General features: G+C 42.5%; 1 protein-coding gene across 1 annotated transcript in view; it reads right to left on the bottom strand.

Annotated features, from left to right (window-relative positions):
- Nucleotides 1-4,726: 4,726 nt before the first annotated feature.
- The window catches only part of MSN (moesin), a 63,827-nt gene continuing 41,677 nt past the window's right edge, over nucleotides 4,727-26,876 (bottom strand). The window contains exons 3-13 of the mRNA XM_021680558.2: nucleotides 19,195-19,290; nucleotides 17,535-17,809; nucleotides 15,795-15,878; nucleotides 14,971-15,117; nucleotides 13,866-13,962; nucleotides 11,968-12,131; nucleotides 9,459-9,589; nucleotides 9,069-9,229; nucleotides 7,686-7,778; nucleotides 7,132-7,356; nucleotides 4,727-6,606 (exon numbers count right to left, since the gene is read on the bottom strand). Of these exons, the coding sequence (XP_021536233.1) occupies nucleotides 6,442-6,606; nucleotides 7,132-7,356; nucleotides 7,686-7,778; nucleotides 9,069-9,229; nucleotides 9,459-9,589; nucleotides 11,968-12,131; nucleotides 13,866-13,962; nucleotides 14,971-15,117; nucleotides 15,795-15,878; nucleotides 17,535-17,809; nucleotides 19,195-19,290 (1,638 nt within the window). The 3' untranslated portion in view covers nucleotides 4,727-6,441. The remainder of the gene's footprint in view (nucleotides 6,607-7,131; nucleotides 7,357-7,685; nucleotides 7,779-9,068; nucleotides 9,230-9,458; nucleotides 9,590-11,967; nucleotides 12,132-13,865; nucleotides 13,963-14,970; nucleotides 15,118-15,794; nucleotides 15,879-17,534; nucleotides 17,810-19,194; nucleotides 19,291-26,876) is intronic.

Here is a 26,876-nt window from a genome sequence, read left to right on the forward strand (position 1 = left end):
GTTAGTCTATCACCCTTCTCTGCAACCAAAGCTCCCACCCCACTACAGTGGCCAGGAAACATTTCTCTGCCAATCCTCTTTTCCACACTTTCTTCCTTCTTCAGTGTGACCTCTTCTCCACCTTTGATTGTGGAGTTTGTTCTGTTGGTCTTAGGGTCAATTCCTTGGGTATTTAGAATTATTTTATAGTTATCTAGTTTTATTCATGGGGCAAGGCGTGCCTAGGCTCCTTCTACTCTACCATTTTCCAGCCTCATGTTGCTCTCCTACAGCCAAACCTGCTTCTCACATGGCTCCCCACCCGCCTGTTAACTGCTGTTTTCCATTTCTATAACATTGTTATTTCAGGACTGGCAAATTTTGAGAAATAGATAATAATATTATACTTGCTTAAAACTACAAAAATCTATTACCTTACTCTTCTGGAGGTCAGATAGAAGTCCAAAATGTGTTTCATTGGGCTTAAACCAAGGTGTCAGCAGGGCTGCATTCATTGTAGAAGTTCTAAGGGAGAATGCATTCCCTTGTCCTTCCCAGTTTATAGAAGCCACTTGCATTCCTCACCTTGTGGCTCCTTTCTTCATCTTCAAAACCAGCCGCACAGCATATTCAATTCTTTCTGACTACACTGTGACAAGCTGGATGATATAGCATCATCTCCCTATCTTAAAATCCTTAATCATATCCCCAAGTCCCTTTTGCCACATAAGGTGATATATCCACAGATTCCATGGATTAGTATGTGGACATCTTTGGGGATGGGATGAGCATTATTCTGCCTACTACATTTATCTTCCTGGAAGCAGAAGTCTACCTGTCTTCCCCTTTAAAAAAAAAAAAAATTGCACATATACAGCCCCACATATAAAGCATACAAAAGCAGACATTCTCTGATTGTTGTTGGAAGGGACCAAGAATTCAGTTCCTTTTCTCCCCAAAGCAACATTTGGGACTACCATAAGCAGAAATTCCTAAGGCTCCCTCTTACACTGATATTCTATGGCCCTAGAACTCTATTTGCTACCTTAAAATTGAAGCTCTGCATGTATCTTCTCTTTTCAGTGAATGTCTGTCTTTCCCTAGGCCCTGGTAGGAATGGTAGAGAGAAGGTATAGTGCAGTGGTTAAGAACATAGGCTGATGAACTAAATTTCCTGTGTCCATGTCCTTGCTGTAATACTTCTATCTCTGTGACCTTGAACAAATTAATTATTCTTGTGGGGCCTCACTTTCTCCATCTGTAAATGGGGATGAAATAGCATGTCCTCAACTCATAAAATTACAAATGAAAGAGAAGAAATAACCAACACCACAGAAATACAAATAATTACAAGAAAATATTGAGAAAAATTACATGCCAAGAAATTGGACAAACAAGAAGAAATAGATGAATTCAAAACCGAAGCTAGGAGAAATAGAAATTTTGAATAGACTGATTACCAGCAGGAGATTGAATCAGGAATCAAAAAACTCCTAATGAACAAAAGTCCAGGATCAGATGGCTTCACAGGTGAAATCTATCACACATTTAAAGAAGAGTACTGGAAGTCTTAGCCACAGCAATTAGACAACAAAAAGAAATAAAAGGAATCTAAATTGCTAAGGACAAATTAAAACTGCCACTATTTGCAGATGACATGACATAGAAAACCCAAAAGACTTCACTAAAAAGCTGCTAGAACTCATCAATGAATTCAGTAAAGTCAGAGGATACAAAATCAATGTGCAGAAATCTGTCGCATTTCTATATGAGAACAATCCCATTTACAATTGCATCAAAAATAATAAGATATTTAGGAATAAACCTAACCAAAGAGGTGAAAGACCTGTACTCTGAAAACTATAAAACACTGATGAAAGAAATTGAAGATGACACAAAGAAATGAAAGACATTCCATGCTCATGGATTGGAAGAACAAATATTGTTAAGATGTCCATACTACCCAAAGCAATCTACACACTTAATGCAATCCCTATCAAAATGCTGTTGCATTTTTCACAGAACTAGAACAAACCATCCTAAAATCTGTATGGAACCACAAAAGATCCCAGATTGCAAAAGAAACTTTTAAGAAGAAAAGAAAAGCTGGAGGTATCACAATTCCAGACTTCAAGTTATATTTCAAAGCTGTAGTAATCAAAATAATATGGTACTGGCACAAAAATAGACACACAGATCAATGTAACAGGATAGAAAACCCATAAAGGAACTCACAACTATATGTTCAATTAATTTTTGAGAAAGCAGGGAAGAATATCTAGTAGGCAAGACAGTGTCTTCAACAAATGGTGCTAGGAAAACTGGTCAGCTACATGCAAAAGAATGAAACTGGACCACTTTCTTACACCATACACAAAAATAAATTCAAAGTGCATTAAAGATCTAAATATGAGAACTGAAACCATAAAAATTCCAGAAGAGAGCACAGGCAGTAATGTCTCTGACGTTGGCCCTAGCAACATTTTTTCTAGATATGTCTTCCGAGATTAGGGAAATAAAAGCAAAAATTAACTACTGGGACTACATCAAAATAAAAAGCTTCTGCACAGTGAAGGAAACAACCCACAAAACTAAAAGGCAACCTACTGACTGGGAGAAGATATTTGCAAATGGCATATCTGATAAAGGGTTAGTATCCAGGCGCCTGGGTGGCTCAGTCGGTTAAGCGACTGCCTTCGGCTCAGGTCATGATCCTGGAGTCCCAGGATCGAGTCCCACATCAGGCTCCCTGCTCGGCGGGGAGTCTGCTTCTCCCTCTCCCCCTCCCCCTGCTTGTGTTCCCTCTCTCGCTATGTCTCTCTCTGTCAAATAAATAAATAAAATCTTTAAAAAAAAAAAAAAAGGGTTAGTATCCAAAATATATAAAGAACTTATATAAATTAACACCCAAAAAACAAATAATCCAATTAAAAATTGAGCACAAGAAATGAACAGACATTTCTCCAAAGAAGATAACCAGATCACCAACAGACATATGAAATGATGCTTAACATCACTCATCATCAGGGAAATGCAAATCAAAACCACAATGAGATACCACCTCACATTTGTCAGAATAACTAAAATCAAAAACACAAGAAGAAACAAGTGTTGACAAAGATGTGGAGAAAATGGAACGCTCTTGCATTGTTGGTGAGAATGCAAACTGGTGAAGCCACTGTGGAAAACATCATGGAGGTTCCTCAAAAAGTTAAAAATAGTACCACCCTACGATCCAGCAATAGCACTACTAGGTATTTACCCCCCAAAAATGCAAGGATACTGATAAAAGGGATCCTTACACCCCTATGTTTATAGCAGCATTATTTACAGTAGCCAAATTATGGAAGTAGCCCAAGCATCCATTGATAGATGAATGGATAAAGAAGTGGTATATATATATACAGTGGAATATTATTCAGCCATAAAAAGGAATGAAATCTTGCCATTCTCAATGACATGGATGGAGCTAGTGAGTATAATGCTAAGTGAAATAAGTCAGACAAAGATAAATGCCATATGATTTCACTCATGTGTGGAATTTAAGAAATAAAACAAACAAGCATAGGAAAGATTGAGAGAGAGAGAGGCAAACCAAGAAACAGACACTTAGCTAGAGACCATACTGATGGTTATCAGAGGGGAGGTGGTGGAGGGATGGGTGAAATGGGGGATGTGATAAGGAGCACACTTGCTGTGATGAGCACTGGGAGATGTATGGAATTGTTGAATCACTGTATTGTACGCCTGAAACTAATATAACACTACATGTTAACTATACTGAAATTAAAATAAAATTTAAAAAAATTTAAAAATGTTAAAAAATAGTATGTCTTCAGAGCAGTGGTTCCTAAGTCTGTCTACACGTTGAAATCATCAAATGTACCGATGTCTGCATTCTACTACCACAGATTGTAATTTGATCTGAGGATGTGGTCTAGGCTTTTCAACCTTTAAAATTCCAATGTGCAGACAAGTTCAGGTGCCCTGGCTCAAAGTTTTGTTGTGAAGGATTTAAAGCTCACAGAATACATAGTTTACTTTCCCTGCAAGTGTTGGTTCACCAAGAAGGGGACTGGTAAGTGAGATAATGTGTCAAGTTCAAGACGGCCTAGAAATCTTATCTGGGTCTCAGTTTCCTCATCTTTAAAATTGGAAAAACTCCATTTAGGCTACAAAATTGACATGTTTTGTAAGCCATAAAGTACTTCCCAACAGCTTTTGTACATACTCCATTTCACTTCACACTCCACTCCTCACTGCCTTTTACAACAGGGCTCAAGGTAATTTTTCTGACCTTCACTGGTACTGCAAAAAGTGAGGGTAGTAGGAAGTTGGCAAGCCTGGAAGATTTCCTGACAAGAAGGCAGTACAGGGCCTAACTATCCCAGGAGGAGTCTAGAGATACAAACCATTCCTCACAAGCAACTCCAAAGTCCCAAGTGTAAGTGAGCCCCAGAGCATCACACGGTCAACGCAGGGCCCACCTACACTGGAAAAATTGGTCTGGAGCTGTGGAAAGGGCATAGATGATTAAGACAGTCTTGTGCCCTTGGGCAGTTATTCTTCTTTTTCAATTCCATTGGCCCTTCTCTAAAATGAGGATGGTCATATCCACTTTCCATAGGACTGAAATGAGGATGAAATAAGACCAAGGATTGGAAGGTGGTCTACAGAATGGAAATTACAGTGTAGTATCTTATAGCCACCCACTCACACCACAACAAAAAATCAAATAACAGAGAAGTCTTCCTAAATTTTATTGGCACTGAAATAGAACATGGGTTGAGCATAAACCCCTCCAAAAACAATTTTTAAAAACCCCAAAAATACACACAAAAAACTGAATAGAAAATATAACCTTTCTCCCCAGCCTCCCTGTGGGTGCATTATTGCCCTTAAGGCAGCTAGATTGTCCCACAATTCCAGGTTTGAATTTAGCCAATATAGGGCATATCACCAAGAGACTGTCAATATAATTCACAGCAATGCACATAAGACTCCCCAAAGTCAGGCAGGATGGAGTCAGGGAGGGATTGAAGCCAAGAGCTTTGGGCTAGGAGCACTGCATGGAGGAACAGTATGACCCTTTGGGGACTTAACTCTGGGGAGAAGGGAAAATAAAAAGAACAATAAAACCAAATACCAAGTACTTTAAGAATGAACTGTATGACCTATAGTGACAGGTGACATCACTAATACTGAAAGCTTCTTACAATAATGTTTCTGGCAAAATATTATTTTATAATATAGTATATGCTTCCCAGGTGTGGGGATGGTAAGGAAATGAGGCCAAAATGATCCTGCCTCAAAACTAATATCTTCTAAGGGTGCATTAGCAAGAAACACAGAAATCAATATTGAATTAGATGCCACCAGAATATATAATACTGGTAGAAAAAAAAGAGCACACATGAAACAGAGAAGAGGAGGAGGTTGCTCCTGTGTTGAGAGAAAGGGGTTAGAGTGTAGAAGTGACCAGGCCAGAGCCCCCAACAGCTCTCTGAAGCCCAGTGTGTACTTTCCCCCCCATTGGCAAGAGTCCTGGATAGGGCTGGCTAGGTTTTGGGGTAACCATCCCTACTATTCTAGTTGGAGGGAACTTGGGGATTAGAATGAGGAGGGGCAGGTCCCAAGAAGGGAGGAACCCAGAATAATAGTCAGGGATACCTCTGCCCGTAGAGCTCACTTGAAATAAGCCTAGGCTCCCATAAGGCATTGGGGGAGGATCTTCTAAACAGCCTTGCCTGAATAGAATGGCCAATAGCCTTCTAAGATGTTGGTGAAGTCTCTTAAAGGTACTGTCTCCTCCAATCTCGCTGTGGGGAAAAACCAAATTCCTGAACTCAGGGATAAGACTTGTAAGAATTTTGTAACAGGTCCATTCTGGGAGGTATAGAGAAGAATGACTGAACATCTTTTTCATTTCCAATCATTATGAAGCCTAAATAACTCTAGAAGAAATGGACATAGGAAGGTCTAATCCTTGGTCGGTTTGATACCCTAGAGCATATACCCAGAGCCCTGCCTCCTTCTGTAAACCTTGTGATGCTCCAATTCTGCAAATCACAGGACCCTGAAAAGGAAGGCAGCTGTGGGGCAGGGATGAGGGCTAGTTTTCAACCTACACCACACTTAAGTCCTACAGAACAGTAAATGTGGGGGTATTTCCCCAGTCAAGTGGGAAGTGCCTCTGAGCTACAGAAGTGGTCTCTTCTAGTAATCTAGATTAAAATGAGAGAGGGAAAAGAGGGTCCAATTGGCACCATAGTGGGCCATTTATTTGCCCAAGGAAGTGAGTGAAGGCTGAGGGGCTAGGTTTGGTCCCACAGAGGCACTGAAGGCTTGGCATGACTCCAGGGCTGCTCTAGTTAGTGGCTTCAGCAGTGTGAGTTAGGCAAGATTATAGGAGTGTGGGGGCAAGGAAGAAGGGAGGAGGGGTCCCTAGAGGCTGGGTGACCATTACATGGACTCAAATTCATCAATACGCTGCTTGGTATTGCCCTGCCGGATTTGACGCAGGGTCTTGTATTTGTCTCGGCCAAGTCGCATGTTCTCAGCATGGATCATGTCATTGGCAGTCTTCTTGGACTCATCGCGGGCATTGGCCAGTTCTGAAGTGAGGGCCTGTGAGGGTGTAAGGGGATGAGAGGTTAATGGCTTGCTCTCACTTTACCCCCTTATTTAACCAGATTCATCAGATTCATTCTTTCTCTCTCTCTCTCTCTCTCTCTCTGCACACACATACCCCCTCACTGCTCTCTTTCTGCACACAAACACATACACCTATTTTTGAGGGCCATTTTCAGCCCTGTTGGGAATGCGGTGGGGCAAGAACAAAACAAAACCCCCCACAAACTTAGGGGACCAATGGCAGGTATTCTCTGAGAGTAGAACAATGTATCAAAGATTCAGGTAGACATTGGGTCAGGGTATTTTCTGAATATAAGAGATAAATGGAGTGTGGGGCAAAAAACAAAAGGAAGAGGTGGCCCAAGGTCTGATTGATAAGTGATGCGTGCCTATCCTTAAACTCTCATTAGAGAAAGGCTCAGACTCTCATACTCCACTGAGACAGGCTCCTCTACCTAACCCCATGATGATCTAGGGAATGCACATGGTATCTTTGACCCTCTGGCCCTGCCAGGATACCTTCAGGTGCTTCTGCACACGCTCATTCTTCTCTGCCTCAGTGGTGCGTTCCTCCTCACTTCGATCCTTGGCCATGGCATCAGCCCGCAGGTCAGCACTGGCCTCTGCCCCATTCTCATCCTGCTCATCCTGCTCATTCTCCGCCGGCTCAGCTACATGAGGTGTACTCATAGCAGTCTTCAGCTCAGCACGGGTCTTCTCCAAGTCTTCTTGTACCATCTGAGCCTGTCCAGTAACAGAGGGCAAGAAGAATCAGCAGTCAGATCAGGCTAACTTGTGGCATCCTACAAGTGCATAGAATGGCTCAGCAGGAGGCAGGCACCAGGTAGGCCAAGTCACTTTGTCTGCCTTTAGTTTCTGCACCTGTACAATAGGAACAATTTACCAACTTCCCTGGTGTATTGGAGAATTCTGGGAAGTATTTGAGAAAGCCTCGAGCTCCTTCTCCCATGATGCCTGCTGTCAAGGAAGGATGGAAGGAGTAAGGAGCCCAAATCTGAGGAATCTAAGGTACCCTCTTTCATAATGCTTTTACTCTGGGCATTGTGTCTCACCTTCTGCTGCCATTCCACAGCCTCACTTTCCTTCTTCTGTCGGGCCATCTCCAGCTGGGAGATTCGAGCTGTCAACTCTGCCATTTCCAAGGCCTATGGATAAATTGGAAGCTTGTGAGAGCTGAGCCTTCTGGTCCTCAGGACCTAGGTATCTTCAACCCCAGTTCCCCTGGGGAACCAATAGGAAACTTTCTGTTCCACTTGCTTGCTGTCCTGGAGGCTCTTTTAACCACACCTCCTCCAGGAAGCCTGGAAGACCACTCCTATTCTCAGATCTACTATTCTTATTAACTCCAAATCATTTCGTTAGAAGTCAGAGATCCACTCCTAGACTACAGACCTCCTGAACACAAACATGTCATTTCTCTCTTCCTCATCTCTCTCTCTTTCTCTTTCTCTCTCTTCCCCCCCCTTCCCTTTCTCCCTCTCCCTCTCTTTCTCTTGTGCATGCACTGTTGCCCACTGCATATTTAGGGCCTTTGTAAAGATTTGGAAATCACCGTGCCACTGCCTGAAGTGCCAGACTCTTTCCTGTTTTCCTAGAATGCTCCACTAAGACTCCTCCTAGGACAAGTATAGGAAAGACACTATAGTGTCACAAGGCAATCTAAACAAGGGAAAAAACTTAGGCACACCCTCACACCTTGGACACATCTATCTCCTAGAGGAAGCTTTCCCCTGCTAATTAAGGTCTTAGTTCCTGCATTCACACTCCAAACAGTAGAGGGAAAGAACATATATCAAGGAGTTTGGGACACAGGTTCTTAGCTTTTGAGTCACAGAAGTAAATAAAGATGAAAGTAAGGATGCTCACCCTCTTCCCTTGAAAAGTGCACAGACACATAGTTTTACATACGATTTTAGTGAACAAATCCTTCAAAGAGAGGCAAAAATCGGTTCTCATCCTTACTCAGCCACACTGTGTGATCTTTGACAAGTCTCTTAAACCTCCCTGAGTCCTAATTTCCTTATCTGGGCATAGTATCCCATGTGGGTTAATCTTGTAGGATTACTAGGAGAGGAAATAAGAAAGTAAAGGGAAAGGAAAAGTTGCTAGCATAGCTTTTAACACACAGTAGGTAGTCAATTAAGTGTAAATTCCTTTGCTTCTTTCCTCCCTACCTTTCCTTTGTCAGGTCATCAGCTCAGATCCCCAAGGGCTAAGAAAGTAGAATAAAAGTAAGGGTTAGGGAAGACTGCAAAGCTTTCTGGGCCACATCAGTGACTTTGCAGCTTGCTTCTGAATAAGCTATCTGCTGGGGGCCTGTTGACTGGCACCCTGCTGGAAGGAGCCAGCCCTGCAGGCAGGGGCAACTATGAATAGGTAGACAGACAGGGAAGAAAATTCAGGTACCACAATCCCAGCCCATTTTGTAGCTTTACCAGCTGTTCCTGAGTCTTCTTCTGATCCCGGGAGGCCTGCAACAGGGCTTCCTTGGCCTCTTCTGCTTCTTGACGCTCTTTGGCCAGTTTTTCAGCCTCACTCTGGGCACGCTTCCGCTCCTGTTCAAGCTCCAGAGCCCTGCGGGTCTGTTCTTCTAGTTCTGGAAAGAAAAGAAGAGGGAAAGGTGGCGAAACATGCAGACATGAAAGGAACACTTAGTTTCCTTCCTGGAAATGCTTCACCCCAGGGCACAGCTGGCAAAAAGCTCTGGGCACTCTTCCTTTTGCCCCAACTTTCATCTATCTGTAGGCACATATGGATTATATAGCCTGAGTCTGCAGCTCAGGCAGGAAAACCCAGTCTCCAAGGTGACTGACTCTAAGCCTCACCCTGTTGAGCCTTCTTAGTCTGTTCCTCAATTTGCTTCAGCCTCTCCATCAGTTCCTCCTTTTCCCGTTCAATCTTCTCCTTCTCCTTTTCTGCCATCTCACGCTTCTTCTTCTCATTTTCCAGCAAAGCACTAAGAAAAGAGAAAGGGATGGAATAGGTCACATGGAAAGGCCCTAAGGCTCCCTGGCCCTGGACCCTCAGCCCCTACCCATCCAACATACTTAGAGCCTGTGAGTTGTGACCACGCTCCCGTATCTCCACATCCTGTCCTTACATCATAGCCCCACATGGGTCAGTACACTCAGGACCCTGTCATTTGTTCCAGAGTCATGAGATCCAACCTGAACTCCCAGCTCTACTACTCACCAGTGGGTAACCAGTGGGTAAACTTAGCTATGTCACTTCTTTGCTCTTGTTCTCAGTACCCCTATCTGTAAAATGGTCTAATAAGTCCTGCCCTGTCTACTGTGCTTCAAGCCCAGCCATCTGGGTATCAGTCCTTAGGCCTAACTCTGCAGGCCCTCTGAAGCCCAGCTCTGGGCTCTTTTTTTCCCAGAATTTGTTGCAAATCTAGAACAAGTATTCACTTTTTCTTGCCCCAATACCTCTTCCAGGAGGTTGCCTTTTCAGCCTAGGTTAGGTGTCTTTTCTTTCTCTGAGCCCTCAGAATACTTGGCCTATCCTTCTCCCCATCCCTCTTCTTTATTATTTTTCTCCACAGCACTTCCTAACCATCTCACATACTGTGTAATTTGCTTATTTGTTCTGTCTCTTCCCACTAGAATGTCAGCTTCCTGATAGCAGGGATTTTTGTCTGTTTTATTTTTCACTGCTCAATAAATATTTATCGAGTGAAAAAATGATACAACATTTGTACCTTGAACAGTTATGTATATATTATTTTTCCTCTTTCTCCAACGAGACTGTGAGGTCCTTGAGGGCAAGGTTCCTGCCAGATCTGGTTCTGTAAACTGTCCCCAATCTCAGTAAAATTTTTCTGAATAAATAAGGACTTTGGGTGTCTAACTTCTCAAACTTTTCTAGCCTACTAGATTCAGAAGCCTCCTGAGGTTCCAAACTCTTTATGACAGTACCTACTAGTACCTACTAGAACAGGGCTCTCAAACCTTAACGTGCATAGGAATCACCTGGGATCTTATTTTTTAAATAACTTATTGAGGTGAAATTCACATAATAGGAACCACTATAAAGCAAACAATTTGGTGGCATTTAGTACATTCACAATGTTGTACATTCACCACCTCTATCTAGTTCCAAAATGTTTTCATCACTCCAAAGCAAAACCACATACCCATTAAGTGAGTTTCTTCCTATCTCTCCTTCCCATAACCCCTAATAACCACCAACCTGCATTCTGCCTCTACACATTTAACTATTTTGGATATTTCATATAAATGGAATCATATGGTATATGAAATTTTGTGTATGGTTTCTTTAACTTAGCATAATGTTATAGAGGTTCATTCACATTGTAATATGTATCAGTACTTCATTCCTTTTAATGGCTGAATAATATTCAATTGTATGGCTATTCAATGTGTTTATCCATTCATCTGTTGGACATTTGGGCTGTTTCTACCTTATGGCTATTGTAAATAGCACTGCTATGAACACTTGTGTACATGTACTCTTTTCAATTATATTGAAAATAGACCTAGGAGTGGAATTGTGGGATCATATGGTAATTCTATGTTTAACTTTTTAAGAAACCACCAAACTATTTTCCATAGTAGCTGAAACATTTCCACCAGCAATGTGCATGAGTTCCAATTTTTCCACATCCTTGACAACAGCTATTATTTTCTGTATTTATTTATTATATCCATATTAGTGAGTTATCAAGTGATATCTCACTGTAGTTTGGATTTGCATTTCCCTGATGACTAGGGATGTTTTCACATGCCTGCTGGCCATTTGCATAACTTCTTTGGAGAACTGATCACCTAGGATCTTAAGAAGCAGATTCTGAATCAGCAGATCTGGAGTAGGGTGTCAGATTCTGCCTTTCTAATAAGTTCCCAAGTTGCTGTTGCTGTTGCTGAGCCTTGCTACACTTTCAGTAGCAAGGGGGTTACAAAGTATAAGGGCTTCATAAGGAAAATTCTGTTGGCTCTTCCCAATTCCACTCAGAAATCCCCATAGAGTCCATGTTTAAATGTGCATGGAGCTTTCTGCTAATGCCACTACACTGGTCAGATAGCCCGGAGCAACCCAGAATCTATCTAGAAGAGCAATGGCATGAGGGTCAGAGACAATGTGGAACTATGAAATACCCCTCCCTCCTCTGAGCCTCTGAAATCCTAGGCTTCTGATGCCTGCTTCCTGGGGAAGAGGATGCCTGAGACTTCATGGAGGAGGTGAGAACCCTGTACAGCTCTCTCTCCCCCCATCCAGGATGGTTTCATGTCTTTCCTTTATCAATCTTGACACTTTTGAGAAGCTTCTTTGCCCAAGCCTCCGCCTCCACTCCAGTTCCACAGAACCTACCGTTCCATCTGTTTCTGGTGCTTCTCCTCCCGGGCCTGTGCCTTCATCTGCTGTACCTCAATGGTGTCAGGCTTGCGACGGCGCATGTATAGCTCATGGTTCCCCATGCACAGGGCCAAGATACGCTTGTTAATCCGCAGCCGGGGAGCATAGAAGACAAAGTCCTGATGGGAAACCAACAATCAAAATGAGATTGGAGGGACAGATGAAGGTGAACTTCTGCCTTTTGAAAGCACTGGAAGGGTTATTTAGCCCAGTTTTCTCATGTTACAGATAGGAAGATTAATTATCAGAGTGGTGAAGTGAGTTGCCCATGGTAACCCAGCAGACTAGTGGCAAACCGGGGACTAGAACCCAGGCTTCTTGACTCTGAAACCAGTGCTCTTTCCACCAAACCACAATTTCTTTCAACCTTTGCTTATGAAAGCATCACATCCTAAAATATCCTCAATCTAATTGAAAGATAGGAACTGAATCTATCTGCTAATTAGGAATCCTGTTAAATCTCAGGGGCCTCTCTTAGAGGCCCAATAATCCCTGCATAATATACTGGTACATACAGTATGGGGGGCAGGACTGTTTCTGTAACCTCCTAAAAGCATATCCTAGACATAGCCCCTTAAATCATTTTTGGAATAAGGCAAGTTGTAAATATATACATAAATACATAAATCTGAACATTGATTTTCTTGGCTGTCATTTTTAAAAATAAGCCCTTGATCTCAGCTGGCTTTGTTACTTACCTTTTTCCAACTAAAGTTGAACACAGCAGCAATTAAAAAAAAAAAAAAAAAAAAAAAAAAAACCACACACACACAAAAAAAACTAGTTTGTTTGTTACTATAAATATCACTGGACCAAGGTTACCAACTAATTGGCTAACCACCAGTTCCTCTGCCATGGAACCCAAACTACTACTCTTTCATATGCCTTAGTGTGCAGTGGATGGAGCACAGGCTCTAGAGGTCAAATAATGTATATATAAACCCCAGATTCACCATTTTTAGCAGTGTGATCTTGGGCAAATCACTCCAATTCTTTGAACCTTAATTTCCACAATTATCAAACAGGTATGCTACGACCTACCTGACAATGTTGTTGAGGGTTAAACAAGATAACATATATATATATATATATATATATATATATAGTGCCTAGCAGCAGAAGTTCAGAGACCTTACAGCTGGAGAAGAATTGTTGAGGCTTCATGAGAAGGGTCTGTCTCAGCATGGCCTTTGACCCTTGTTGGACATGAGGTACACCAGAAGACAAGACCCTTTTCTGTTTTCTATCCTACTCTCAATCACCAGCTTCCCAGTCTTACCAACCACAGGCAACTGAGTAGGTGAAAAGTGTGGTGAGCATGTTAGAGGAATGACTGGACCCAAAGCCCTTTCTTGTTCTTGGGTTGCTCTGGAGATAAGTCTTGAGAGGACAGCAGCAAAGTTATACCAAAAAGCAAGTCTGGAAGATCATCTTTGGATCTGGACTTCTGGCTTTGTCTTTTCTCCACAATTAAAAATAAATCAAGTACATGAACAGTTTCACTTTCTGGAGCCTAGAGGCTTTAAAAAATGAGATGCACTCTCTGTTTCCACCCCACAGCATCAGGACAGCAGAAGACAGTGGTGGAGAGGCTGTGGCTCTCCCTCATCTATGCTTCTCCTAACACACAGGTAGCAGGGTGGCACCAGCTACAGGATGTCTCCTGGTCATGTCTTGTCATCAATATCCCCTTCCAGTGCCAATCTCCTTTTGTGCCTCCTATTCCCAGTCCCCACATACACAAACACAAAAAAAGCCAGAAAAATGAGAAAAAGATATAATGACCTGATTGCTCCTAGCATTATCCAGGTCTTGGCAAGTACGTGTCTTGTTCAGTAGGAGGAATCACTTACCGGGGCTTTTTTGTCAATGGGCTTGATGACAAATTTCTTGTCATTGAAAGAAATATTTCTGATTTCACTCCAGGGAAAGCCTATCTTGGGAGTCAGTCTGTAGAGAACAAGAACATTAGGACAAAGGAAAGACAGGAAGGACACAGAGGGTCGGTGGTGTGCCCTCTGTACCCCCAACTTCTTCCTTAAGGAGGTAGATTCATTGTCAGCTCAGCCAGTGTTATGACATGCCACCAGGTCAGTTGCCAGCATTGAGGATGCAAAAAGGACCTCCTGATACCACAGCTAACTTATTATTTCTTGTCCCCAACTCTGAGGTTTGCTTTATTGTATTTTTTGTTGAGGCATGGACCTTGTAAAAATCTCTCACAAGAATCTCCAGCCCTATTTTACTGGGACTCTTTCACCTAAGGTTGTAATAGTTGGGGAGAATGTAAACAACGAGCTCCGAGATGCAGAAGTTACATGGAACAATCATTTATTACATCCATCCTCACCAAGAGCAGACCAAGGGAAAAAAAATAAGCAAGTGAGAGAAGTCTGTAGAAAGAGGGACTATAGGCTAAAAAGCATTTAATCATCATATGGGAGTAGGATTAATTACAAATCCTGACAAGGTAGGTGCTAGGCTAATGCTGTCCAATAGAAATATAATGAGATTTTAAATTTTCTAATAGCCACATGAAAATAAGTAAAAAAGAAACAGATGGGAGTAACTATAATAACAGTTCATTTAACCCAGTACATCCAAAAGACTATTATTTGAACATGTAAATTAATATTTAAAAAATATCAATGAGACATTCATCATTCTGTTTTTCATATTAAGTCTTCAAAGGCTTGTGTATAGTTTACACTTACAGCATATCTCAATTTAAGAGTAGCCACATCTCAAGAGCTTAATAGCCACATGTGGCCAGCGACTACCATAATGGATGGTCAATGCAAGATTTAGAGGCCTGGGAGGTTATGCAATCATTTGGGCTGATCTAAACTGGGTAGAAAAAGGTGGGACCCAGGTGGAACCCAGAGATACAGTCCTACTTCATGATGAGCCCTAGGTGTCAGAGTGGCCCAAATAAATTAAGAGAATTCTAAGCTATACCTGTCATTCTGCTCATAGATGTTGAGACCTAGGGCATCCACTCCCAGCCACAACTCTGAGCCTTTCTTGTTCTTGATGCTGAAGTAGTTCACACCATACATCTCCAGGTCCTGGGCAATCTTCAGATATTCTAGAACAGCATCCTCCCTAAATAACAGATTTGGGTGGGGGGCGGTTATAGAGGGAAACCTGTGAATCAGACCCAGGGAGATAGCCTACCTACTCTGCACTTCTGACAAGAATCTTGCCATTAGGGGAGGGAAAGGGGATAGAAGGTGAGCAGATGATGGAAAATAGAGCACAACATGACTTTTGTCAAACAAAACCTGCTAACAGGAGCCAAAGATCTGAGGTTCCCAAGGGTAACAAGGGTGGGCTGACCCTCGCTGGCCTCTGGCATGTTAGCTGCAATGAAGCCTCTTACGTTCTTAGCAGAACCCAGATGGTGTGGTGATGGCAAAATGATAAGATTTGATCCTCAACTAGACAACACCAAATGATCTGCCATGTTTAGAGAGCTCCTTCCACATTTCTTTCTTGGGGAGGAGTCCCTGGTACTCTAGAAGCTCCCTAGGGATCCTGAGGTTCCTTTTGTTTCTTTATGGTCAAAACTCTTTGGGCTATCAGTTGCCATCATTCAAAAAAATACAGCTTTATAATGATCCTTAATTGCCTTCTATCTCTAATTTCCCCTATAAATTGCATTCCTATCCCTTTCTCTCCAACATCCTCTAGTGCCCCTAGTCCTTCGCCTCTTTCCACCAGAACCTCTCTCATTCTCCTTGCAAAAGCAGTAGAACCCACAGTTGCTAGGGTGATCTTACCTGAGCATGCCCCGGTGCTCCTCATGCCACACCTGGATCCGTTCCTCCCACTGGTCCTTGTTGAGTTTATGCTGCTCTAGGACCCTGGAAAGACAACAGATAGTAGTTTCAAGCACAAAACCCAAATGCAGGAGTAAAGGGAAGCCCACTTAGCTGACAGGTTGATGCAAAGAAGATATGGAATCAGCCCACTGAGATCATACTGGAAGTAGACTGAAATTATAGCAGGAGGTATTAATTAGACATAGGGAACTGCCTGAGAGGTAGGAGAGATACAAGAATGGGTGGAAAAGAAAGACAGTGGAAACACCTTCCTTTGTAGTTTTAACCAGAAAATCCAATAATATGCTATGATTTCCAAGTAGGGCAGTAATGTATCAAGAGTCTGTGCTGACTTGAGGGGCTAAGAGTAGAGATGGGTCTCATGGAGGAGGCATGACTCTCTCTCCTAGATCCTTATGGAACAAATGATTTGTGTTTATGAGAAAATTGCTCAGAGATGAGATTACAGCCTGTAGCTAAAGAACAGAGAACTGAGCCCAAATGGCTTTAGAAGAAACCAACAGGCTCAACCTCCCAGATCTACTAGATCATAAGCAAGACTTTTTTTTTTTTTAAAGATTTTATTTATTTATTTGGGAGAGAGAATGAGATAGAGCATGAGAGGGGGAGGGTCAGAGGGAGAAGCAGACCCCCCGCTGAGCAGGGAGCCCGATGTGGGACTTGATCCCGGGACTCCAGGACCATGACCTGAGCCGAAGGCAGTCGCTTAACCAACTGAGCCACGCAGGCGCCCCAAGACTTGTTTTAAATATGCCATCTCAGACATAAAAGCAGTGACTGAGGTAGAGTTCCAGGGCACAACCATTATCCATAATACCTCCAGTTAAGCTGTTCATATGCCACAGCTCCAATAGGACTGAGGCTCCCAGAATGAAGAACATTTCCTTCCATCCAAAACCTTATGAAAATGGCCACTGGATACAGTAAGGAAAAACCCAGGGTTAAAAATTCAAAAGACTAGGGGTTCCAGGTCTGGCTCTGCCTCAAACGAGCTGTGGGAGATCTGGCAAGTCAGAGTGAGCACTCTGCTCTATTTCCTTAGCCAGGAAATAAGGATAATGCTTGCCTTATTCATTTTGTGTGCTGCTGTGATGCTAAAACAAAAATAATGAGTGTTTGAGAGCTTTCAGCTTTGAAGTTTATAAAAGCAGAAAGCTCTGTACACTGGTTATTGATATTAAAATACTGTTGGAGCTCCCCCACACCCTGGCTTGGGTATTTCTCTCTCCCTCCTGTGAACCTCTGATACAAGAGGTCTAAATCAGTGAAAAGGATTGAAAAAAATGGAACCAGGTTGGGAGGAGTCAATCTGTCTCTGGTAATCTATATAAGCACCTGTTTCCAGAGTAATGCAATTCTGTAATCAGGCAAAAGAAGAGAGGGGGAAAAAGCTTTTTATTTTGAGAGTCAGAGAAACAACAGGGTACGGTGCCATATGCAAATGTGTGTCTCTTATACCAACTGCCCCCCAATTTTGAGGTTAGGCTTAAGAAAGCTCCTCTTTTAAGGCTCCCCCCCCAACACCATAAATTAGCAAAGTAAAAACCAGTATGCATAACATGGTCTTCGGACAGACCCTAGTAGAAAGGAACAGATCTGGCAATCCCTGTATGACAGGGCTTAGTCAGCCACGGACCTTCTTCATGCGAGGGCAGATGACCAAAGGCACCACCTTACCTCTGCGGCAGCAACTTGTCCCCAGCCAAGTAGCCAGACTTGTGGACTTCCTTATTGAAGTCGCCATACTTAGACTGGACAGCATAGGAGGCCAGCAGCACAGCAGTCTCAGGTGGGCAGTAAATATCATCATTGAGAATGCCCTCCTTTACTTGCAGGAAGAACAGGCGCTGTGTGATATCCTGGATCAATTCCTCAGATACATCCTCAGGATAGAACTTGGCCCGGAACTTGAAGAGCAGGGGGCTTTCCTTCCGCACATCCTGGGCAGTCACCTGGGAGCAGCAAGGGGTTATGGGCTCTTAAAAAATAGTCTTTGGCTATCGGGTGGTGAGAGACACTGAAAGGTCATCAAATTTGGGTAATCCCGAAGAGCCAGGTGGCAACTGTTCTGGTAATTCCAAAAAGAGACACATTGCTTTCCCTGGGAACCCAATCCCATGTCCATAATTGCTTCTTTTTGGGCATTCCTTCCTGAAATGACCTTACACCCACTGATGATCATAAGCCTTTAAGCCACCATCTGACAATATACCAACTGTCCCCAAATTTTGAGGTTAGGCTTAAGAAAGCTCCTCTTTTAAGCCCCATCCCCCAAACACCATAAATTTGCAAAGTAAAACCCAATATGTATCACTGAGGCCTAGGAATTGGCTAGACAAGAGAACAAACTAGACTGTCTTTTAAAGCCCGAAATTGGCTCTTAACAGCAACACGTTTGTCCAGCAAAAGTCTCCGCTTCTTGGGAAAACAAGACTCTGCCCACACAAGGTGAGGCACCTATCCCCTAGACACAATCAGAAACACAAGCCACAAGACATTGGAAACCTCCAAGGAAAAAGTTAGGAAGTTTGAGGATATTGTGATAGAGGACTGCCATGTTCCTGCAGAGACACTGCTTAGAGGTGAAGAACTTGAATGGACTTATACTCAAATCATCTCATTTGGAGTTCAGTTGAGATAGAAAATCAAGAAAGAATGGATTAAATAGGTGATGGGTATTAAGGAAGGCACTTATGATGAGCACCAGGTGTTGTGTAAGTGATGAATCACCAAATTCTGCACCTGAAAATAATATTGCACTGTATGTTAACTAGCTGGAATTTAAATAAGTACTTGAGGGAAAAAAAGATATGTGTTAATAAACTTATGTGTAGATGCCTATGGGAGAAAAAAAGAAAAGAAAGAGAGAAGCATCTGTATGGAGTTTAGGTATCAGGTGACAGGTGGAGAAGGGACAAGATAAGATTATGAGGCCTTCAAGAGTCTTTCCAGTTTAAGAGTCTGTTACTCTCCTTTTAACAAACTTCCTAAAGTCCTTGAGTTTGGAAAGAAAAAATAGGATGCCACTCCCCTCTTGAAAATCCATTAATGACTATGGTATAAAATAAGTCAACATTTAAGACAGAGCTCCCAGGAGAAAGGGAAGGGTGTCTTCCTCCTTGGACACTGGCCATTCTCGCTGTTAGAAGTCAAAGTGGAGACAGAGCAGGAGCTCTACCTTGGCTGAGTTCTCTGCCCTTACTCTGTTCTAGTGGCCAGTAGACCACCCAGTGAAAAAGCACAGCCCTGGATTTGCCAGCTAGCACATGTTACCCCCTTGAATATAAAATATGATGGAGGAATGAATTCCAAACCCGATGATGGGGTAAGCAATTACCTTCTTATTGAGTTTTAGCCAAGTGGAGAAATTTTTAGTGTCCTGGTATTGCAGACCAAAGAACCAAACTTCCCTTAGGCCAATAGTTTTCACCACCTAGAAAAGAAAAAAAACAAAAAACAAAAAACAAAATAAAACATTGATTGAATGCCTACTTTGTTCCAGGCACAGAGGACACAAAAGTGAAACTAACATGGTCCCTGACTTTAAAGGACATAAGATGTCCAGGGTCTGGCAAGGAAATACACCTGGGCAGCAGTCAAGAAATGATGGCAGCATCTCTCTACACAAAGTACTTTTGCTGAGGTAGGGAACAGGTTTATCACTTAGGACCACTACCACACACCAATAACTCTATTCATTATCCCCTTTGATTTTCACAATAGCCCTGTAATACTTTGACAATTAGGCCCATTTTATAGATAGTGAAAGGAAGTTTCCAAGAAAAGGTTCAGTTAGTGAGTAGCAGAGTCAGGTCTGTTTGACTCCAAACCCATTCAAATCCAGTATTTACTGCCACTTCTTCCTTCTATTATGCCATGCGCTTTTCTACTCCCAGGATAAATTAAAGGCTGGAAGTAGAAAGTGTTGGCTTAACTCCTATATCTTCTTCTCTTGGGTTGCTCCATTATCTTTAGTAACTAGGAATATGCTCACAGTCTTCTAACTGAATTCCATTTACAATGCCCTAAGAATGTTCAGGGAGACATAGCAGGTATTGTGGTATCTATATACCCCAAAGATGTGCTGTGTCTGGGTGCTGAGATGCTTCTTTCCAGCCCTGATTAGAGGCTAGTCATGATTCCCTTACTACTCACACAAGTTGAGAATGGGAAAGAGGGTAGAAACAGGTGACTACCTAAGTATAGTAGCTAAGTGACCCCTGGTGTTCTGGGCCTCTTGGCTAAGCAGTGGGTAGGAAAGGGAGGCCAGCCAGGAGATGGAGTTTGTTTTCCAGTCCCTGACATTAATATGTTAATGGTTTGGGCTGACAGCTGAACCCCAGCATGCCCACCACTAGAGATGGAGGCAATAAAGCTGACTCATATCCTAATGAGGTTATGCTGATGGTCTTCTTTCTTTTTTTTTTTTTTTTTGGGGGGGGGGGGGGGCCAGGGTAAGTAGGGGAGTGAGGTGAAGGAATTTACCTGGAGACAGAGATAGGAAAGAAGGACCCAATATTGCTAACGTCCTTCCTTGTGAATAAATCATATCTCCCCTCAACACATACACACACACACACACACACACACACACACACGCATGCGCACACACACATACCTACCTCCACTATATCCACAAAATTTCTACTATGCACCCAAAGTCAGACCCCATAGTCACTCCTAAAGCTTACAATCTAGAGCTTCAGAGGCCCCAAGGAAAAAGTAGCACATATCTATTAAGTACTTACTGTGTACCAGGTACTGAACACTGAACAACCCTGAGATAGCTATTATTTCTATTTTATAAACGAAGAAACAAAGGCTTAAGAGGCACCCTGCCTAGAAGACATGAATAGACACTTTTTCATCCAGATGGCTAACAGACACATGAAAAGATGCTCAACATCACTTATCATCAGGGAAATACAAATCCAAACCACAATACCACCTTACACCTGTCAGAATGGCTAAAATTAACAACACAAGAAACAATAGGTGTTGGCAAGGATGTGGAGAAAGGGGGACCTTCTAGCACTGTTGGTGGGAATGTAATGCAAACTGAAGCAATCACTCTGCAGAATAGTATGGAGATTCCTTAAAAAGTTAAAAATAGAACTACACTAAAATCCAGCAATTGTACTACTAGGTAAATACCCAAAGTATAAAAAAATACAGATTCAAAGGGGTACATGCACCCTAATGTTTATAGCAGCATTATCAACAATAGCCAAACTATGGAAAGAGCCCAAATGTCCATTGATGAATGGATTAAGATGATGTGGTATGTGTGTGTGTGTGTGTGTGTGTGTGTGTGTGTGTGTGTAGATTGATAGATAGATGATATATATATATATGCACACACACACATATATATACACATATATATGTATAGATATAGATACAGATACAACGGAATTTTACTCAACCATCAAAAAGAATGAAATCTTGCCATTTGCAATGATGTGGATGGAGCTAGAATGTATTATGCTAAGCAAAATAAGTCAATCAGAGAAAGACAAATACTATATGATTTCACTTATATGTAGAATTTTTTTTTTTTTAGATTTTTTATTTATTTGTCAGAGAGAAAGAGAGCACAAGCAGGGAGAGCAGCAGGCAGAGGGAGAAGCGGCTCCTCACTGAGCAAGAAGCCCAATGTGGGACTCAATCCCAGGACCCTGGGATCATGACCTGAGCCGAAGGCAGATGCTTAACCGACTGAGCCACCGAGGCGTCCCTATATGTAGAATTTAAGAAACAAAACAGATGAACATATGGGAAGGGGAAAAGAAAGGAGAGAGGGAAACAAACCACAAGAAGGAGACTGTTAACAATAGAGAACAAACAAGGCTGATGGAGGGAGGTGGGCAGGTGATGAATTAGATGGGTGATAGCTATTAAAGAGTGCAGTTGTGATGAGCACTAGGTGTTGTGTGTAAGTGATGAATCGCTGAATTCTTCCCCTGAAACAAATATTGCACCGTATGTTAACTAAAATTTAAGTAATTTTTTTTTAAAATTGTACACCCCCTCCCAAAAAAAAGAGGCAACCTGCCTAAAGCCATAGAGACTAGAGAATCCTGAGGTATATGACTCCAAAACCTGTACCCTTTCTTTTCTAGCATGCTCTCTTTTAATTCCAAGGATTCATATGAGCTTAGAAGCCCTGGGGTTCCCAAGTGACTAACTGCCTTGTCTCTCTTTTGCCCACATATCTCAGCCCTGTAATGAACTTTGATCATCTCTGCATATAGATATGGTTCCTGGCTTTCCACTAGGCTTAGTCAACAACCACTTTGGAGAGAAGCCATATCCCCAAGTCCTCAACCTTCACTGCTCACTGGGGCATGCATGATGTTCACACTTCCTTTCATAGCTTGAATCAGGTGTCAGGAAACCTGAGTGAAAGTCTCACCTCTGTCTCTAATTTGCTATGTGATCTTAAGGCAGCACATTTCCCTTAGCTTCCCCATCTATCTGGCTTCCCCATCTACTACAACTGGTGTGACTTAAATGGCCTCTTTCTTCCTTCAAGTTCATTCCACTAATTAGGTTATTTGTAAATGAAAAGAAATACAGTCCCATTTCCCACCTACCTCTTGCTGATTTGAGTAACTAGGAACATGTTGAGAAAAGATAAGTTGTGTGTAGGGGGTGTTGAGGGAAGATTAAAAGACTTCCAGGATTCAATGACAAGGTGAGTCCCTGAGTCTAAGTTAACAGGCAATAGGAATTGCCTATAAGTTTTAGATGGAGAACACAAAATGCTCATGTTGAAATTGATATTGGCTTTTTTTGCAGAGGATAGAGGGGGAGGGTATTAGAAAAAGATTAGAGAAGATTATTTAAAGCACCTCTTATCTCATCCTAGATCTAACTAGAGCCCAATTAACAGTTCTAAAGATTTTCCACAGGGTTGAAGAAGAATAGTGTGTCCAGATGCAACTGCTGGAGAAGAAGTAATTCAGCCCCAGGTGAGAAAGAGACACACTGAAGATGCTAACGATGGACCATTAGGGCCAGGACACTAGGTCATGTGATGGCAGCCTCAGAATAGAACTGGTAGGGCAGCAACTGGCCTCTGCCTATACCAACTGTAGAGGCTCGGAGACCCCAGAATTAAAAGGGACTAAGGCAGGTACAGATAATCAGTCCTAGAGGTCCCAGGAATGAGCTCCTCAGCCTCGTTTTGCACCATGTTATCTGTTTCACTAGAAGGATGAGTAGGGGTGTAATGAGAGGAAGATCACAGGACCCAAAATAGTTCCAGGATGTGGAGTATCTCTGAGGAGCAGTTGGACAAATAAGAGCAAAAGTGATATTAAAAAAAAAAAAAAAAGATGTCAGGATCAGTAGCAAATTTTATCTCTCTGAGCTCTGCCTCTTCCCTTATGAACATAGAGAAATCAGATGCATATAAATTTTCCACTTCCTTAGGCTTCAGAGCTTTGGAGAGAGCAATCTCTCTCAGCCTCCACCGAAGTCCCAAAGTGAGGATATAAGGGTGTGGAGGGAAGGAAATATGATCTAAGGTCAGAATTGAGACTGAAAAAGAACAAAGGATAAAACAGATGACCCCTAGACTCCAGGCTATAAGGAAATCTCCAATTAAGGTACACAGGGTACTGGGAATCATTTGATCAGGCAACTCTTGTCTCCACTTGGGAATGAGGCCAAGCTTTGCTTACTTCAAGCTTTGCTTCCAGCGGAGACCTCCACCCCAGAGAAAAAAGAAATCTTATTTTCTAGTGGGAGAGAGTCTCTAGGTCCTTGTTCCAGGAACAACATCTGTGGCTTCAGTGACTAGGGTCCTTCCCATTCCACTCTGAGAAATGACGCCATCTCTGATAAAAAAATATATATATATATACATATATATATATTTTTTTTCTTGGCTCCCTTTGACCCCAGACTGCCAACTTATCTGGGCTGAGCTAGCATTTCTCAAAGCTTCTATGGAAGAAATCCATAAGCAGCAGAAAATAATAAATGCATATACCCCAGGGGACACAAAAGATAGGGGGATATAAGTAGATGGCTAAAGCTAGAATTTCTTTGAAGCCTCAGGTTTAATCTTAATTACATGTGCACATTTTACAGTCTACTCCTTAAATATCTTTTTGTTTGTTTGTTTTTTAAGGTTTATTTATTTATTTGAGAGAAAGAGTGCATGCGCGTGCGTGAGCGGGGGGGAGGGGCGTAGGGAGAGAATGCTCAAGCAGACTCCCGGCTGAGTGTGGAGCCCCAGGTGGCGCTGAGTCCAACAACCCATGAGACGGACAAGAGTTGGACACTCAACCAACTGAAACACCTAGGTACCCCATTGTTTTAATAATGAAATAGATAACATCTACAAGTAAAACTGATGCTCCAAGATACTAAATCAAGGGACACCTGGGTGTCTCAGTAGGTTAAGCATCTGTCTTCGGTTCAGGTCATGATCCCAGGGTCCTGGGATCGAGCAAGTCCCACATCGGGCTCCTTGCTCAGCAGGGAGCCTGCTTCTCCCTGTGTCTGCTACTGCCCCTTCTTGTGTGTGCGTGCTCTCTCTTTCTCTGACAAATAAATAAAATCTTAAAAAAAAGATACTAAATTACTAAATCAAATTCATCTCACAGCTCTGTGTACTTCCTAAAACCTGCCATATACACCTACAGGAACTAGGACTTCAGTTTTTAAGACACTGGGCTATGAATTCTATTGAGCTACACAACACAAACCCTCACAACATGTTGACTGTGAAGTATTATCGGGTCCAAGCAGCATAAACTAGAAAACTGATGTCCAGTGAGGGGAAGAGATTTGCCTCTGAGAAAATCCTCACTAATTACTAGGAACATTTGAATGTAAGAAAGAACCCTCTTTTGTCTCTCCTCTGCATGTGAAGGCTGCCTACATCTGAGGTCTATGGAGGGAAGGGGCAATCAGGTCAATTCCAGAGCCCAGAGCCCTCCTCTCCATATCCCCCATGCATCTGAGTAAACCAACTAGTGATGTAATGAGCCACTTCAGAAGCCCAGAGCAAAACTGGGAAGCAAGGCTGGAGCCTCAAAAGGAAAACTGTGTGAAAAATTATGTGCAAACTCCATCAATGCCCAAACACCTAAGGCCCACTGAGATCCCATTACAGGCTTGGCAGCAGCAGCATCAACCACTTACCTGAAAACAAATCAATGCACAACTGAAAAGTTCTGGTAGGGGCTGCCACCAACGCCGTTTCTGCTACTCTACACTGCCTATGTTCAAGTGGCCACCTGCTCTATAGCACAGAACACACTCAGCTAGAATTCTAAGTTTAGGGACAAATTTCCTCCACTCAGAATGGGAACAGGCAAAGAGAGGGGAGGTCACAGAGGACACAGTTGACAAAAGGCACTGGGAAAACTGCAAATGATATATGCCTTGATTCAAGCCACTATACCACTTCCTAGCTATCTAACCTTAAACAGGTCTTTCCCCCCCCCCCCCCCCGTAAGCCTCAATCCTTCAACTACAAGATGCGGATATTACTATTATAATAATAGATGTTAGTTATTTTATAAAATAAATATGGAAGAAAAAGAAGAAAAGGTTGTTGTCTTCAATGCAGAATCCACAAATCCTAAGGACTTTACCAAGCCAGAAAAATCTTCCTGATTTAATGGCTCCCTTATCTGAACTCCCAGGGCAATTTCTACTACTTATTTAGCCCTTAATAAGAACAATCAACATTCGAGTGTCTGCTATACACCAGACTCTTTACTTATTGAGGATTAAATAAGACCACAAAATCTCTGAAATTAGTTTGATTGCCTTTTTACTGAAAAAAATCAAGTCCTAAGAGGCTAAATGAGCCATCCAAGGTCACACAGCTAAATAGCAAGACATAATTTGAACCCAAGGCTGACACTAAATCCCATAGTTTATACACTATATGTCACCCTGAACTTCAAGGGTGTTTTATTCTATGTGAGAAGAGAGTTGTGTTGCATTTACTTTTCTCTGCTTCTATAGGTAAGGAACTCCATGGTCCTTAGGGACAGAGATGGTGTTTAATAGGTCTAGAGATTTTTCTTGAGACACAGTAGACCTTCTGTCAATAGTGAATCAGTCAATGAACAAATGAATGAATGGATGCTCTGAGATTTCACCTTTCTTGTAGAGCTCAGTATCTTGAAGGGAAGAGGCAGATAGAGTTAGAGCCCCTGGCTGGGCAGGTGATTCTCAAAAATGGAACTCATGGTGGTGGCACTGCCCCTTAGTGGCACCTAGGTAATCAAGAGCCCTCTGAAGAACCTCAGGCTTTAGAAGTGGTGACAGAATTGCTGTAGCAAAACATGTTCTCTCCACTCCCTAGCTGTGTGCACACTCACGAAGGTAAACGGAGGAACTATAGGCCACACTTCCCTTTCCCACCAGGTCTTGTGTCTCCTTGAGCTATGACCTCCCATTGTTGCCTGTTATTTATTACTGATGCCAAAGAGGGTGCTTCCTCTCCAGTCAGCTTCCTCTCTGGTTACTGGCCAGATAACTTCTGGGTCCCAGGGTGGCCCCAGAGCTTTTGTCAATTCCTTCCAAGGAGTCCAGCTCCTTCCTCCTAGGCCCCAATTCCACCAGGAGGGCCTCCTTGAATAATGGGTCTCAAAGGCCAGACAGAATGGACTTCTTCCCTTAATGACTCACTCATCAAGTTAGAGAGAGGGAAAAGATCATATCCCCCAACAGCCTGTGAACACATACCTCTGTGGATTCCCACCCAGACCTGCCTTGGCCCTGAGAGTGCCAGATGCTCAATTCCTTGTTTGAGTTCAAATCTTTTTCCCTTTTTCACCCACGGGGTCCCAGCTCTGCCCCATCTTACCTCACAGAACATTACTTCTCCCTCCTTCCTATGACAGCCCCTCAGAAATCTCAAGACAGAGAACACATCTTACCTTAAGTCTTCTCAACCCAAACAGCCTCATTTACCCAGGCAGAATACAGCAGTGGGAAAACTAGTTTTGCAGGCAGAGCTGTATTTGAAACTCCATATTACAACTT

This window comes from Neomonachus schauinslandi, chromosome X (assembly GCF_002201575.2).
Source record: "Neomonachus schauinslandi chromosome X, ASM220157v2, whole genome shotgun sequence".
In the NCBI taxonomy this organism is placed as follows: domain Eukaryota; kingdom Metazoa; phylum Chordata; class Mammalia; order Carnivora; family Phocidae; genus Neomonachus; species Neomonachus schauinslandi.